The following is a 17216-nucleotide window of genomic DNA, read 5'->3' as shown; positions in this document are numbered from 1 at the left end:
TCTAACCTCGCCACTGTGCCGTGCCTCACATCACCACTGTGCCATGTCTAACCTCGCCACTGTGCCATGTCTAACCTCACCACTGTGCCATGTCTAACCTCACCACTGTGCCGTACCTCACATCGCCACTGTGCCATGTCTAACCTCGCCACTGTGCCGTGCCTCACATCACCACTGTGCCATGTCTAACCTCGCCACTGTGCCATGTCTAACCTCACCACTGTGCCATGTCTAACCTCACCAGTGTGCCATGCCTAACCTCGCCACTGTGCCATGTCTAACCTCACCACTGTGCCATGTCTAACCTCGCCACTGTGCCGTGCCTCACATCGCCACTGTGCCATGCCACACATCGCCACTGTGCCGTGCCTCACATCGCCACTGTGCCATGCCACACATCGCCACTGTGCCGTGCCTCACATTGCCACTGTGCCGTGCCTCACATCGCCACTGTGCCGCGCCTCACATTGCCACTGTGCCGTGCCTCACATTGCCCCTGTGCCGCGCCTCACATTGTCACTGTGCCGCGCCTCACATCGCCACTGTGCCGTGCTTCGCCGCCCCGCTGTGCCTCGCTGCTGCCTCAGTGCCAACTTGCTGCCTTGCCTCTAGGCCTCGGCGCCGTCCCAAGACCTCGTTGCCTCTCACTGCCCTCTGTTGGCATCGCTGCCGCTTGCCCCCCCACAACCTAGGCCTCACCACCGGCTCTCACCACCGCTTCTTGCCACGGCCGGCTCTCGCCTCAGTCATGATCCTTTGCTGTTGGCCACGGGTTTTTATACCCAGCAACAGCCAAATGGAAGAAATCACATAGGCCTATCAGAGCTAGACGTCTCAAAGAGGCAAAGCTCAGATTGGCTCATTTGATTTTTTTTTCACTCTGGAGGTCCGACGGTATCTGCCGGCCTCGACCTCTGCAGAACCCATGGTGGCTTTGCGTGGAACCCAGTTTAGAAACCCCTGCACAAGGGTTCACTGTTTTTGTAACTGTGAAATTTCATGGTGCAATGGGATAAAGGGAGAGAGAGCAAAATATCATATGACATCAAAAATATGTCAATCAATTAAATTTGAGAGAATTAGATTTGTGGCATGATGATGGAGTGGTAGATTATGGGTTGTTGTTGAATTCTCTTCACTTGCTATTTCACTTCCTATTTCACTGGAGAATTCCAATTCCACATTAAGTGCTTCTGTATAGTGAAATCCACAGTAGTACATCATCCTGGGATAATTCTTGTTCATTTTAAAGCAATGTTAAATGCTCCAGCAAGCCTCATTTGAAAAATGAAAATGAAAATCGCTTATTGTCACGAGTAGGCTTCAATGAAGTTACTGTGAAAAGCCCCTAGTCGCCACATTCCAGCGCCTGGTTCGGGAATCGAACCGTGCTGCTGGCCTGCTTGGTCTGCTTTAAAAGCCAGCGATTTAGCCTTGTGAGCTAAACCAGCCCCTAGGGCATTTCAAGGGCAATTGAGGTTGACCAGCAAATGCTGGTCTTACCAGCTACACGCACACATTCCATGAAAGAATAAAGAAAACAAATGGATTTCTCTGTTACCTTGTTGGTAAAATCAGCTTAACCTTACATACTGTGTGGTTGAAGGATAGTTATATTCAGGGAGAGTTTTGCCCTCAAAGAAATGAATTAATGATGTTGGGGAAATACTAAACAGTGTTAAACAGACAAGCTGACATACTGCATGCAGCCTTTGGAAGGATGCATTCTGTTTTGAATTTGCATGTCTCATCCACAGGAGGGACACATTGCAAAACTGATTGCACTAGCGAACAATGAATACAAACCCATTTCAGCAAGGCATTTTCATCCTTCTTTATTAAAAGCTATTTCCTTATTTATAAATCACCAATTTTTGGAACTATACAAGTCAGTAACAAAAGATAATGATGGATCAACATTTTTTTTTCATTCCTTGTTGGTCACTGTTTTGAATGCAGCAACTGATTAACCAACAATATCGCATTTCCTGTTTTTTGCTTTGAATATGTCCTTGGAAATTGCTCAAAGTATAAAGTATTTAGTTCAATATGATGTTTTATTGTGTTGGAATGCCATTCATTGTTGGAGAATATAAATTGGATTTGATTCCTGTTCCCAGTGTGTGTGAGCCACTATGCGCACCCTCTGACTCCTGTTAAAGAGCAGCATTGGTGGAATTGGACAAAAAAATACCTGGCAAAAGATGAGAGTCTTTACAAAACCCTGGTTGAAAACGATTCTTCACTGAACCCAGCTTTCACTTTGTACGGTTTTTATTTCTTTCCATAAGTCATCATGACTTTTATCATTCTGGCAGTTGGTCCTTGTGGTGAATCACAATCCTAGTAATTCACACTGTGTGACCATCAATTCACAAGACACGTGGTTGGAAGTGAACAGTGGTTTTAACCTCCGCCCATGGTTCTGCCCATGGCTCCTCCCACTAACTGGAAGTATAAAGATCTGTAGTTGTGAGCCTGCTGCCAGTTCATCTCGTCGCAGGCAGGCTCAGTTGTAAAACTATTAAAACCACTGTTCACTTCCAACCACGTGTCTTGTGAATTGATGGTCACATCAGTCCTCTTTGATGTTGGGGGGGAAGATCAATGCAGACTGATGTGAAGATCACAATGCTGACATGTGCAAGCAAGTGAGAATTCTGTGGGATATCAGAGTCAGTGATGGACAAGACAGTAAGCTGGCCGTTTCTATTCCTTTATTGTTGATAACCATGAAGACAAGCACCATCATGATGGAAATGGGCTCCACATTGCAGGAATATGAATAGTGGATAACAAAATCTCTGGATTTTAAAGGAATCAAATGGATTTGATCAACTGTCTGTTCTCTCTTTACAGCCCACACAGCTGAGAAAGTAGCCTCCAGCCAGAATTTCACAGCACTGCTCTGAAAAGAGAAAACTAAGAACAACAACCGTATCCAGATAGGCAATGTAGAAACCTAAAAAGTGCTACTGAAGAAGGCCATTTGCTCATCATATTCCTGATGGCTGAGAAAGAGCTATCCAGCCTAATCCCACCAACATGAGTAAATCAAACCATGGCATTACCATCGCAAAATCCTGAGGGTGGGGGGGAGGGGGGGTCTACCATCATGTTATGTATATAATAGCCACTGTAACTGAACCAACTTTCTTTTAACTCTTCAGTGCGAACTCCGTTGTTGCCTTATTAAGTGGGGGGGGGGGGGGGGGGGGGGGGGGGGGGGGTTACCATTGACCAGAAACTGAACTGGACCAACCACATAATACTGTGGCTACAAAAGCCGGTTAGATGCTGGGAATTCTGCAGTGAGTAACTCTCCTGACTCCCCAAAGCCTATCCGCCGTCCACAAGGATCATTGACTTCCATGGGTTTTACCAGGTACTGACAGGTGACACGACATCTATGCTGATTTATGGCCATAAGCAAACCGAATTGAGAAGGCTCAGGCTTCAAGAATCCCAGTTTCACTACAGCTAAAACTGCCAGCAATTTCAGTTGGTCCCTCACCATCGGACCTGCAATCTGCGTCTTGAATCTCACTGTTGAGGGGTAATGTGGACTTTCCTTGCCGAAACAGGTGGGAAGAGACGACCATAAATATGAACTTCACCCATTCCAGCCAGAAATGCTGGCGGCTCCTGCGCCACATTGGAGCAACCCAGTACCCGCTAAGACCACTATCTGTAAAGGCCAGCAAGGGAGCAACCCATCTCCATATGGGAAAGGTGCTCTTGAAGAAAGAAGTGAAAAAACAAAAAAGACTGAATGGAGAGGCTTTTGAAGGCATTACAATTTTAGATCATAGCATGAACCTGCATTGCAGTGGAATTGGACAGCGTGGTACAAAAAAATCAAGCCTGGCACTGCTGCCAGCTATGACAGCATTCTTCCTGAGTTCCTTTGCCCACGTGCCCATTGCTGGTTGACTCAATTCTTCACGAGGGTTATCTGAGAAGAAAAACAGCCTAAACCCTGGAACGTGTCCAAAGTCATCATCCTCCCAAAACCAGGCTAAGACCTAAATTTCAAGCTATAACGACCAATGTCTCTGCTCTCTGTGTGTTGCAAGGTCTTGGAGCATCTCATCTAACAGTGGCTGGAGCCAGAGGTGGAGAAAATCTTGAAAGCTGCAAAAGCTGGCTTTCGGCAAGGGTGAAACACATGTGACCAGATCCTTCATTGAAAATAGTTCTGAAAATAACCCCAAAACAGGCGCCGTCTTTCTCGAGCTCACTGCAGTATTTTCTTTTATTAGTTCATGGGACATGGACATCGCAACCTGTGCCAGCATTTATTGCCTATCCCTAATTACCCTTAAGGGGGCAGTTAAAAGTCTACCACAGTGCTATGGGTCTGGAGTCACATGGAGGCCAGACCAGGTAAGGATGACAGATTTCCTTCCCAAAAGATCATTAGTGAACCAGATGGGTTTTTTTAATGACAATCAACAATAATTTCATGGTCATCATTAGACTTTTTAATTCCAGATTTTTATTGAATTCATATTTCACCATCTGCAGTGGCGGGATTTGAACTCGAGTCCCCAGAGCATTATTCTGGATTTCTGGTTTACTAGTGCAGTGACAATAGCACTATACCACCGCCTCCCCTATGCATATGGCATGGTCTGGCACACTGGAGGAGGCCTTGTCAAAATATTGAGTCCTCACTCCGTGGGTCACTGACACCATCTATTACTCTTGAGATGGACGGGTCAGGGTTACAAGAATGCGCACCATCTTGAGTACCCTCTGATCAATTCAACTCCCCTTGCTCCCAGTCCTGAGTAACATCCCATCCCCTCACATAAGGAGAGTGGTTGCAGCAAAAATGATCCTGGAGAAAGTTTACAACAACCCAAGCCTATCGCTACACATGGAGCTTACCTGCTGCTAGCCTCCCATCACGCCAGCCTGTCTGGCTAAGACCACCATGCCAGGACTAACAGCAGAGGCCCTATGAATGGAACCAACACGCCACCATTTAAATACCACTTCCTCATCACAGATCCCACAGCCAACCCACCGGCATTCAACCTGCAACACCAACATTGAGCATTCAACAGTTTCCGCACTGTCCAATGTTACGAACCAGGATGATGTTGAATGCGAGGGTATCCTAAAACCCAGAACACCGGTTCATAGTGGTATATATGTTTTGTTTGGTATAATGTGAGGAATGGCATACAACCCAGCGGAGGAACAGTCCAATCGTTGTGTGAACAATTAAAAAGAATATTTATTAACTTAAAAAGAAAGACAAAACACGCATGTTAAGTGGGCTAAAATACACCATGACACTTTGTGTAGTAATAACTGTGCACACATTTTACATGGAACTATCCCTTGGCCCCCAACTACCTACATTTACCTGAACTCTCTGAGACACCCTTTTCCACAAACAACATCCAAAGTTAAGTAACTTTATGAGCTAAATTCAGCTAAGTAATTACCACAGCCAGGTTAAGATGGCCATGTCCGGGAATTAGCTATGGGCCAAGTGGAATTAGGTGGGCAGGTCAGGGTCTTTCATGCATCGGTGCAGACTCAATGGGCCGAAGAGCCTCTTCTGCACTGTAGTATTCTGTGGTTCTATGGAATAGTCTTCAGGTTCAGCAAAGGTTGACAATGGCTGCTTCTTTTGGGAGACTAAGGCCAGGATTCTCTGTTACAAGTACGCCCCGCTACTGCTGATAGTGAGGACGAAGAGTTTGGCGCTTAGCCAAATCCCCCATTCACTACAGCGGGACAGGAGAATTCGGCCCTGAATCTTCAATTTGATGCAGTTCTGATGTTAGCTGTTTCTCTTAAGTTATACAATTTATTTCCCTTTAATGCTATTCACCCTGTGGAGTTGGCTTCTAACAGGAATGTGTCAATATCTCTCCACTTTGAAGTTCTCACCTCTATGGCCCATTGCTTTCTCTAATAACATACTTGGGGCAGGATTCTCCATTGCACGAAGCTGATATTGTAATCGGCGATCGGGCAGAGAATCCACTCCGACGCCCAAATTGGGGCCAGCGACGGTCAGCTGTGCTCCACCCCCTCGGAAGTGGCGTAATCACGCCGTTAGAATGGCGTGGGCGCGACACCAGTAGGCCCTCCCACGATGCTCCGCCCCGATGGGTCGAGTTCCTGACCGCGTGGGGGACGTGTGCTCACAGCGGTCAGGAACCCAGCATGGTGGCTGCGGACTGTGTCCAGCTTCGCCACACCCGGCCGGGATCCGTGCCGCTGGCCTGAGGTGGGGTGGGGGTAGGGCGGGGTGCATCTGGGAGGGCTGGGGCGACGGGTGGGGAGTGGCCAGGGGGTAGCCTGTGGAGTCGTGGATGGCAGTTTGAGTCCGCACATGGCCGGCGCCATGTTGTATGGCGTGACTGCTGCAGGTCGCGCCCTACGCATGCGCGACCAGGGACCCAGCCAGTCTCCGGCCGTTTTCGGAGCCGAGAGTTTCACCCGCTGCTAGCTCCTCATCGGTCCCAGAATCGGTGAGGGTTCGGTGCTGATTTTCGGGTTGGAAAATTCCCAGGAATTCTCCGTTTGAGCCGCCACTTAGCCGCTGAAATAGAGAATCCAGCCCTTGTTTTCCATTGATAGGTTAATTTGCATCTCATCATTTATCCAGGCCTCAGTCTCTAATCAACTCTCTGTTTCTTAACACCAAGGCCTTTGAGCAGCAAATAATTGATCAATTAAATTATTTGTTTTCATTGCATTAAGTATTAATGGGGCCTGGCAGGGAACCCGGACTGCAGCTGTGGCACTTCCCAATCAATGACTCACATCATTGAAGCCTTCCCCCTGATAAAATTCAGCAGAGGGCTCCGAGAGCTCCATTTAGCCACTGTGGAAGCTGCTGCTTGGCTTGGTGATTGCTGCACATGCTAAATAAAATCTACAGAGCACAAGTTGGGAGTGTGATGGAATACTCTCCACTTGCCTGGTTGAGTGCAGCTCAACCTGCTTGATTGGCACCCGACCTACCATCTTAAATATTCTCTCCTTCCTCCACTAATGTGCAGTGACAACAGTGTGAACCATCTACAAGGTGCACTGCAGCAACTCGCCAAGACTCCTTCACACCTTCCAACTCTGCATCTTTACCATCTAGAAGGACAGGGCAGCAGATGTATAGAAACACAGACCATCCTGACTTAGACTAAAAGTCATTCCTTTACTTGCTGGATCAAAATCTTGGAACTCCCTCCCTAACAGCACTGTGGGGGTACCTACACCATAGCCTCCCCGAACAGGCGCCGGAATGTGGCGACTAGGGGCTTTTCACAGTAACTTAATTTGAAGCCTACTCGTCACAATAAGCGATTTTCACTTCATTTCAAGAAGGCCGCTCACAGCCACCATAAGGCCAATTAGGGATGAGTGATAAATGCTGGCTTAGCTAGTGATGCCCACATCCTGTGAATGGATGAATAAATAAATATCCAAAATAAGCAGAACTCTGTGGATGCTAGAATCTGAAACAAACAGAGAATGTTGGGGAAACTCAGCAGGTGTGGCAGCATCTGTAGGGAGGCAGGATAGACTTAACTTGTTTGGCTGTTCATCAAAACAGAGAGAGAGGGAAAATCTGTTCTATATTATACTGTAGCTGGAAGAGATTGCACCTAAACTGTTGCAAACGTAAGAAAAATTATATAATCTCAGCACCCCGAGCCCCCCTCTTCAGAATTCCGCAAGAGAGCCTGCACTGTGACACCCTGCTCCACTCCTTCATCACACCCAACTCCCCATCCCCTTCCCACGGCAGCTTCCCTTTAAATCATAGAAAGTATATCCCTTTACCTCCTCCCTCCTCACCATTCAAAGTCCCAAACACTCCTTTCAGGTTAATCAACATTTCTCTTGTACCTTCTTCACTTTGGTCTCCTCCACATTGGGGAGACTAAACATAGACTGGGTGACTGCTTTGTGGAACATCTTCACTCAGTCCACAAGCATAATCCCAATCTTGTTGCTTGCCATCTAAACTGAGCACCTTGCTAGCATGCCCACATGTCTGTCCTTGACCTGTTGCAATGCTCCAGTGAAGTCTACGTGGGACTGGATGTTGAACAGAGCTTCTTAACGCTGCATGAAGCTTGTGTAGACTCACCAAGTACTTGTCGGTTTCAGTGGAGAGGTGATATTGAACTCTGGCAATTTTGCTGTCACCAACATTGCAAAGTCTGACCCACTAAATACATGCTTCACTCCCTGAATTGAGCAGGCATGCTGGTGGATCGCAGCATCTAGCTCTCTGAAAGTTGACATTCTTTACAAGGGCATGAAACTAAAATTTTGTCTTTGTCCAATTTGTTTTAAGCGATTTATTTCTGTCAACAAATAATAATAATGCCTAGATTTGCCAAAACGGGGTTTCAATTCTAAGCATTTTTAAAAAATTGTCAGGGTCAATGGATATTGAGGTGGAATAGAGAAGCCATGTTAGAAATTAGAAAGTGGACCACATAACAATAATAATAATAGTTAGAAAGTGGACCATATGTTACATCACAAATACCTGAGCTAACAATGGGAAAGGACTGTGGGCATTTTGGTAGTTTTTAATTCTCTTTAACTTTAATCTTTAAATAATGCATCAACAGTAATCTCTGGTTACAATTGTGTTCTAAGCAGTACGCATCTTGCAAACTTATTGACAATTTTACAAGAAGTTGGTGCTCCAGGGAGACAATGTAATAAAACCAGGTCTGCTTGGGCACTAGAAAGAAGCATTGGCTGGATTCGTTAGTGCCTAATATTAAAAATAACTGGGCTTATCAGGGCTAATGAAATCTCCCCGGCCTTTAGCTATCTGTATACACAAAACAAGCACCCCTTAACACAGGATGGGCTAGATTCTCCATTCCTGCTTCTAAGTGCTGACTCCAATGGAGGATCCGTGGTGTTTCACAGTGGAAAATTTGGCCCCATACCCGCGCTGATTGCACTACCAGTGAGGGGCTCCCGCTGGTGCCACGTGAAACACCCACGGAATGTGCGGAAAACGGTGGGTGAATCATCAGGTCTGTGCTGGACAGGCGCAGGGCTGACAAGCTGCAACCACTCGTAAGCCTATGCCCTCCCCCCACACAAACTGATTGCGCTGGAAACGATGGCGGGGATTGTGCTAGACCACGTACCCATCCACCTCGACCCCACCGCCAACCTCCTGGTCACCCTCTCTCACTAGTCTCCCCAGCCCTGGCAGAATTCCCCCGGCCAGTGGCATGGCTCTTGGCAGAGTATGACGCTGCCACACACTGTTCGCACTCCCACTCTCTCTCCACAGCTGCCATGCCAGACTCACGACTGTTGAGACCACATGTGGACCATGCCATTGGGTACTCAGCCCATCGGAGGGGGAGAATCAAGGGTGGGCCCGATAATGATATTCAAATGAGGTTGCGGCTGCGCGCGGCTTGATGATGCTGATTTGGAGGGGGCGGAGCATCGTGATGTGTCAAACCAGTGCCTGCCACGATTTTGGTGTCAGGAGCCATTCTCCGCCCGATTGCCGTTCCCGACTTTGGCGTGGGCAACGGAGAATCCCGCCCGATATGTGTGGGAAGTTTAAAGAATAGACAAAAGATTTCATCTCTTGATATTTTATGCAAATGGTTAGGTTTGAAAATTGGTCGTTCGGCGAAAATAACCCTGAAACCAAGGTTAGAGAGGAGTACATCATGAAATTCAATTATCATTTTAAAAACAGGGGCGTCAGCACTTATATAAAAAAAGGAACCTGATTTGTAGGTGGAGGGGGGGACCACTTTTGTTTTCTGACAATGGGCAATGGGTATTCAATCCAATAGAAGCGGTTTAGATGCTTTATAAATTATTCATGTTCTTAAACGTTGGCTTGTTTTGCGTGTGGTGTCCTGTTTAAACTGCAGCAAAGAGAAGCTGTCAGGGCTGTCGCCACCTCCCCTGTCTGTCGGATTGGGGAGACATTTCTTGCTCAATTCCGGGCTGTCTATTTTGCACGTTACTGGACCCACTTCTCGCCTCTGGAGCCGGTTCGGATTCCCTGTTGCTTTGGCTCCGACTCTCAGTTGAGAAGTCCAAACCTTTCCTGGTGGGATGGTGACGCCTTTTTCACAGCTCCCCATCCATCAGACCAATCTGTCAGCAGCAAGCTGGAGCTGTCTTGGGAAGCCTAATGGAAGGATTGGAAGAGAATTCCCTCCCAGCTGATCAGTGGAACGAGTGTTTTTTTCTTCTTCTCGGTTTGATTAATAGCGGCCTATTTCTTTTTTTTTCTCTGGAGCTGACTCCTTGACAGTGATCTTTCAGAACAAGTGTGGCAACGCTTCTTCGATTACAGAAAGTGCTGTATGTGTTGGAGGGAGCTATTTCTGGGCGCTGCTTTTCCCTTTCTGAACATCTGAACCTCTCGGCAGCGTTAATCCGCCCCTTCACTGACCCATTTCGCCGGAGAATTTTCAGAAGAAATCCTGGTACTTTTCCTGCCCGCCCTTCATTCATTCCTTTGCTCTGGCAGCGTTTTATGACTCGCAGACGTGTACCTGGGTATGGATGAAAGTCCTCTGCCTGTAGTGACTGTGCTTACAGCTCCGTATGATGCTCAAAGGCCGGGAACCAGCGGGCTCCGGAAGAAAACCAATGTTTTCCTGAGCAAGCCGCGATACCTTCAGAACTTCGTCCAGTGCATCTTTTTTTCCATTGACCTAAGGGATCGCCAGGGATCTACTGTGGTGGTCGGAGGCGATGGGCGGTACTACAATAAGGCTGCCATAGAAATCATAGTTCAGATGGCTGCTGCCAACGGGGTATGTTGCCACTGGTTCATTCGATAACATTTGCCTTCATGATGTAGTTTGATGAGTTACACAGATTCAGTGGGCATTTTCGCGGTGCATTACAGTGTAAAGTTTTGTTTTCTTTCATGGGATGTGAGCGTCTGACTGACTTATTGTCCATCCCCAATTGTCCTTGAGAAGGTGGTGAGCAGCCTCTTGAACCACTGCAGCCCAGGTATAGCCACAGGGCTGTTAGTGGGGGGGGGGGGGGGGAGTTCTAGCAATTTGACCCAGCCTCTGGTGCAAATGTTACTTGTCACTTATCATCCCAAGCCTGAATGTTGTCCAGGTCTTGCTGCATTCAGACAGCACTGCTCCAGTATCTAAGGAGTTGCGGATGGTACAATCACCACTGTACAATCGTCAGCCAACATCCCTGCTTCCGACCTTTTTGATTGAGGAGGTTTTTTTTTCCTTTTGTGTGGCATGTGGTAAAGGCAGTTCTACTGCGGGGGGCGTGATAGCTCTTTCAGACAACAGGGATGCGATAACTGACCTTCTGTTGTGCTGTAAAATTCAATGACTGTTCAACTTAAAGCTTAAAAGAGGCTAGTAGGTTGTCGAAAACCGCAAATAATATTTGACCAGAAGAGAATTTCCTTCAATTATATTTGGTACCCAGATCAAAATTGTGTGTGTCTGTTTGTGCAACTGTATGAGAGAGATAAACATTCAAATGAACACATCCGAATTTGCATAGCTAATGCTTGATTAGTGTCCGCCTTGGGTCAGTGCTGAATTGAAATTTTTGGAAACCTTTTGGATTGATGCTGAAAGCTGCAGTGCAACTTTAGCAGCTCTTGTTCTGGGTTAAATTCTTGCAATGCTGATGGGGGAATAACAATCCAGTTAATCTAGGAGACAGTGGCCATGTGTTCAGTAGCTCATCATCACCAACTACACTGGTCTGCATGATTTTCCTGAGTTCAGGAGCAAGAAATGGTTTTTCAAAGGCATTTACATCCCAGTGATGGATTGTAGGAACACAACTCAAGTAGAATTAGAACCATAGAATTCCTACAATGCAGAAGGAGGCTGTTCGGCCCATCAAGCATGCACCGACCCTCTGAAAGAGCAACCTATCTAGGACCCCCTTGCCCTGTCCACGCAACTCCATAACCCCACCCAACCTGCAAATCATTGGACGCTAAGGGGCAATTTAGTATGGCTACTCCATCTAACCTGCACATCTTTGGACTGTGGGAGGAAACCGGAGCATCTGGAGGAAATCCACGCAGGCACGGGGAGAAAGTGCAACCTCCACACAGACAGTCACCCAAGGCCAGAACTGAATGCGGGCCTGGCGCTGTGAGGCAGTAGTACTAACCACTGTGCCACGTAAAGCAGTTCTGGTTTTATTTCAAGTACGATTGATTCTTCTTTAATTTATGAAAGATGTTTCCCTATATTGAACATTTTTTATGTTCAATAAAGATGCTATTGCTGGGAAACTGAACATATTCCTAATTTGTGTACCAATTTCCACCATCAAGATGTCCAGGTCAGGCACAGAAAGAAAGATGGGAAAAAAGCTTCTACTTTACCAGATTTAATGTCCTTTATTCTCACTTACAACATTCCTTAAGTACAATTTATGTTTCATGCAATCGTCCTTGTGATGTCTAACATTTCCGGTTATTTCCAGCTCCGTGCTGTGAGCTAGGAACTAAGTTAAAACTGAATCAACTTGTTTCATTTGAGACTATTACAGCTATCAGAGGAAACCATCAGTTTGGGTTTGATGCAATCTCAGGATACAGAAGAGAATGGATAGTTGAAAGAATGAATAAAATTAGTTTTGCATTAATGATTGCAAGTTCAAATGATTTTCCCAAGGTAAGAGAAATAGTGTGCGTGTCTCCTCCTCCTCCTCCTCCTCCTCCTCCCCCCTCCCCCCCCCCCCCCCCCCCCACCAACCTTTTAATTTAGTTAACCCTCTGTACTTAGTATCCCAACTGGAAATTCACTAAATTTTTCATCAAATTTACTCAAAGACATTTTGCCCAATTTAAGTTAAACCATAGGAAGACTGTAATGCTATCAGGCCCAATTATAATGTTTTTTCTGCAAATATGATAGTGAACAATTGTTATGCTAAATGGTAAGATTTTTCTTCAACCCTGTGAAAGCACAAATGTGTCGGAAAGAAAAAATAACTTTAACCAAACAAATGCCTTGAGGACATTGTTTAGTCTAAAAGATAGTAAATTGCATTTGGACAGTTAGAGGATTTTGTCCCTTTTTTAACATTAAAGGAAATTTATCAACGGGGCAAGAAATTAACTTATTGAAGTCGTGGTTTGCTGTATAATTTGATCAGCACAGTACGTTTTGCAAATTTACCTCATCCCCTTTAAAATCTAGTGCCAAACAAAAGACACAAAAACTAAGATAGCCTCAGATTTGAAGTGTGGTTAGTTGGGGTTATGGGGTTACTGGAATAGGGCGGGGAAGTGAGCCTTAGTGGGGTGCTCTTTCAGAGGGTCGTGCAGACTCGATGGACTGAATGGCTTCCTGCACTGTATGAATTTTATAGTTCTAAGTGCCCGGCATTATTTAGAGTTTTAAGCATGTATGGCTGTTATCTGCCTGGGATGAGTTCGATTATGTATGCATTTACGTGGAATTTGCACATTCTCCCAGTGTTTATGTGGGTCTCACCCACAAGGTAGGTGCAGGGTAGGTGGATTGGCCACTCTAAATTGCCCCTTAATTGGAAAAAATTTTAAAAATATGTATACATTTGTATGATGATGCTCATTCAATGTTTCTAGAACAGACAAAATGAGTTGGATTCCACTTTTGACTTTTAGAAAAATATAGAATATGATGACAAATAGTAGGGAGAGGATATAATTGTAATAAAATTCCAGGCACCAAATATATAAAGCTCACAGATTGACCAAATAACAATAGAATAAAAGAGATTACAGGTATTAGAGTTTGTAATACCCTGCAAACAAATTTGTTTTACCGGTCAAGACAAACATGTCATAATTCTCCTACTGCCGAAGCTATTAGGCTTACTTTGGCATTTCACTCCCTTTGTTTGCAAAACTAATATCTGATCTGCTGACTGGTTGACCAGAGTTTTGTTCTCTTTATGAACTTAATATTTCTGCTAATTTTCACTCTTCATCCAACTCTCTCATTCTTTTTTTTATATAATTCTACTTTATATTAATCAAATTGCTTTGAATTGCATGTGCATAAAATGATGCATAAAATATCCAGTGCTCGTGTTAGTACAGTGGCTGAATTAGTGCATCTTGATCGCTTTCATGCCATTCATTAGGACGGTTCCTTTCTATTCTTTGGACAAGTTTCTGCATGTCTCTTACAAATCTAATAAGCAGCTAAACCTCCCTCATCTTTTAGCTTCATTCTTATTTCCCTCAGGTGTTAACATTTGTGGAGGTCCAAGTACATTAAGGATTTTAATACTGCTCATGATTTAGGAGACTCAATAACATCTTTCACATACTGTTGGACAGGTACAAAATTGTGTAATAGACACTCATACACTGCTCTATTGCCTTTTGCAACCTTTCTTGTATCCCTATCCTTTGATTATACCTTGAACTGTGGTATTATATCCGCTCTTATTCTTAAAATGCAAGCATATGCTCCTTTTCTCCAATCCTTACTTTATTGGAATTAAGATGGCCTACTTTTAAGTCATTTTTTCAAGGACCGTAAAACTTCCTCCTTGAACCTTAGTTTTAAAAAAGCCTAGTTTGCTGTCAGCTATTTGTCATCCGCTGGCTTTTATACCTTCAATTTTTTTCCTACTTTTGTCTAACATAATAACACACATGGGAGCAGGAGTAGGTCATATGGCCCTTTTGAGCCTATCTTACCATTCAGTAAGAGCATGGCTGAATTTCTACATCATCTCCATTTTATTGCCCTGTCACCATATTCCTTGATTCACTCAGTTCCCCAAAATATCTATCAATCTTCAACTTGAATATACTAATCATCGGAGCTTTCACGGTCCTCTGTGCCAGAGAATTCCAAAGAATCACGATGCTCTTTTCTCCTCACCTCCATCCTTAATGGTTGACCCCTATCCTGAGAACTGCCCCCTAGTTTTAGATTGTCCAGCAAGGGAAACAGCCTCTCAAAATCTATCATGTCAAGGCCACTTTTTAAACAAAAATTATATCTTTCAATCAGGTCACTGTTTAATCTTCTAAACTCTAGGGAAAACTGGACCATTCTCCTTAATCTGTCCTGAAGAGACCACCCTCTCAGCCAAGAATCAATCTAGAAAGTATTTTCTTGTACCTCTTCCAAGGCAAATAGATCCTTCCTCGGATAAGGAGACCAAAACTGCACAGTACTCGCAGTTTGGGGATGGTGATGGTACCATATACTTTCCAAATTGCTTTCTGTACATGCATGTCAGGGGCTAGTTTAGCACACTGGGCTAAATAGCTGTTTTTTAAGGCAGGCCAGCAGCACGGTTCAATTCCCGTACCAGCCTCCCCGAACAGAAGCCAGAATGTGGCGACTAGGGGCTTTTCACAGTAACTTCATTTGGAGCCTACTTGTGACAATAAGCGATTTTCATTTTTTTCATTCATTTTATTTCATGTTAGCTTTGTAATTTGATTACAAGACTGCTCCCCCCCCCCCCCCAAAGTATCAAAATTTGCTTGCCCCTCATATTATAAAAAATATTTAGTTTTTTTTAATCCTGCCAAAGTGGTTAATTTCTCTCATGTCCGCATTCTATACTATGTGTCACCTTCTTTCCCAATAACCTAACTGGTCCTTTACCCTTGTAATCTCTTTACGTTCTCTTTGCAGCCTCATAACATTCTCTTTGCAGTTTACTGAGCTTTATATAGTCAGAAAACTTAAATATATCACACTCGGTCATTTGATGTAGGTTGCAATTAGCTGATGCTCGAGTACTAATTAAAGATCCACTATATATGCCCCGCCATGTTGAAAGTGATCTGTTTATTTCTAATGTCTGCTTTCTGATCATTAACTCATTCTCAATCCACACTAATATATTATCGTCCCTGTCCCCCAACTCAAATGAGTCCTAATCATGTCTAGCCATTAAATTATCGTGCCTCCTGAAAATCCAGACATACCATATCTGCTGATTTTTCCCTATTTATCTCACCAATTACACCCTTAAAAAAAGTATTTTTAAAAATGTTGATAAGATCCTAATATTTTCACTACATCTAATGCCAGGCCAGCTGCTCTGTGGTTTCCTGTTTACTCTCACCCTTCTCTCTTTTCAAGATGAATAACTATATTCCCATCTATCTGAATATCAACATGCTATTCTCTGAAAGTGAATCCAAATGACATGAAAGAAGCTGGTGTTTGATGGCTTCCTTAATGACTCCTTATGATCATTGATTTGAGGATAGAATTTGACTTATTCCATCACCATCAATTTCTGATCCTCAATATGTTGGGTTATGTGGCCTCATGTTCTTGTTGTTACAAAGCAAAGTGTCTTCCAACTCAACACGCCAATACACAGGAGCTCTGCTGAAAATGTATTTGTAATCATACACGAATCTGGCCTTCTGGCAAAAAAACTTTTGTTGCCTATTTCCATCACTGCTGCCTGACTGTCCTTCAGCTATGCCTCATTATACTGTACTTACCTCAATGCTGCCATTCAATTCTCCTCGCTGCATTTTCTAGGCCTGCACTGTTCTAGTACAGCAGAGTGCCACCACCTGAGGTCAACTGAAGTCTGGCCTCTCTCGTTTCCTAGCTCCCTGCCGCCTTGGTAGCGATCCCCTTCCCTTAGTCATTCCTAAAAATATATCTGAGCCTGATCCTTCCCTCCTTGCACAAACTGAACTCTGACCTGACAATTCCAACCTCTAGATTAGCAGTAAACATAGATTAATTTTTTGACCATGAGCTGGAACTATCTTTGGTTTATTAAGCATTCGCTTTCACCAATGTAGAAGTGTTTATTCTAATTATTTCTCAGTCACAGCCAGAATGCAATTTTATTCTGAGGAAAGGTTGCCTAAGCGACAAAGCTTTTGTTTAAAAAATGTACAGATCTGTTAATTTTTTGTAACATAGACCTTGCTATCTCAATACTGGAAATCCCTTTTCTAAGCCACTACTCTTCCCCATCTACAAAGCGTCTGTTCCTTTCTCCTGCTCACTGTTTGCTGCAACTGCTCTTACCGTTCACATACCACCCACCATTAGCACCTGTAGGGACACCATCCCCAGCTCACACTTGTCAATTTCCATCCTCATACCCAGAGTCTATAGGCGGGATCTCTCTCTCTCTCTCTCTCTCTCTCTCTCTCCCCCCCCCCCCCCCCCCCCCCCCAACACCAGTGCTGATGCAGGAACAAAGTCCATACCAGCAGGAACATG

At 44.7% G+C, this 17216-nt stretch overlaps 1 protein-coding gene across 2 annotated transcripts in view; it reads left to right on the top strand.

Moving 5' to 3' along the window:
• pgm1 (phosphoglucomutase 1) overlaps positions 1-17216 on the top strand; it is a 94075-nt gene that overhangs the window by 17327 nt on the left and 59532 nt on the right. Inside the window, exon 1 of one of the 2 annotated variants that reach the window (XM_038794493.1) lies at positions 10109-10802. The exons of the other annotated variant lie outside the window; for it this stretch is intronic. Coding sequence (XP_038650421.1) covers positions 10545-10802 — 258 coding nt within the window. The 5' untranslated portion in view covers positions 10109-10544. Of the gene's footprint in view, positions 1-10108; positions 10803-17216 lie in introns of those variants that run through there. 2 annotated transcript variants of the gene reach the window in all.

This window comes from Scyliorhinus canicula, chromosome 4 (assembly GCF_902713615.1).
Source record: "Scyliorhinus canicula chromosome 4, sScyCan1.1, whole genome shotgun sequence".
NCBI classification, from domain to species: Eukaryota; Metazoa; Chordata; class Chondrichthyes; order Carcharhiniformes; family Scyliorhinidae; genus Scyliorhinus; species Scyliorhinus canicula.
This window is presented reverse-complemented; position numbering and strand designations above follow the sequence as displayed.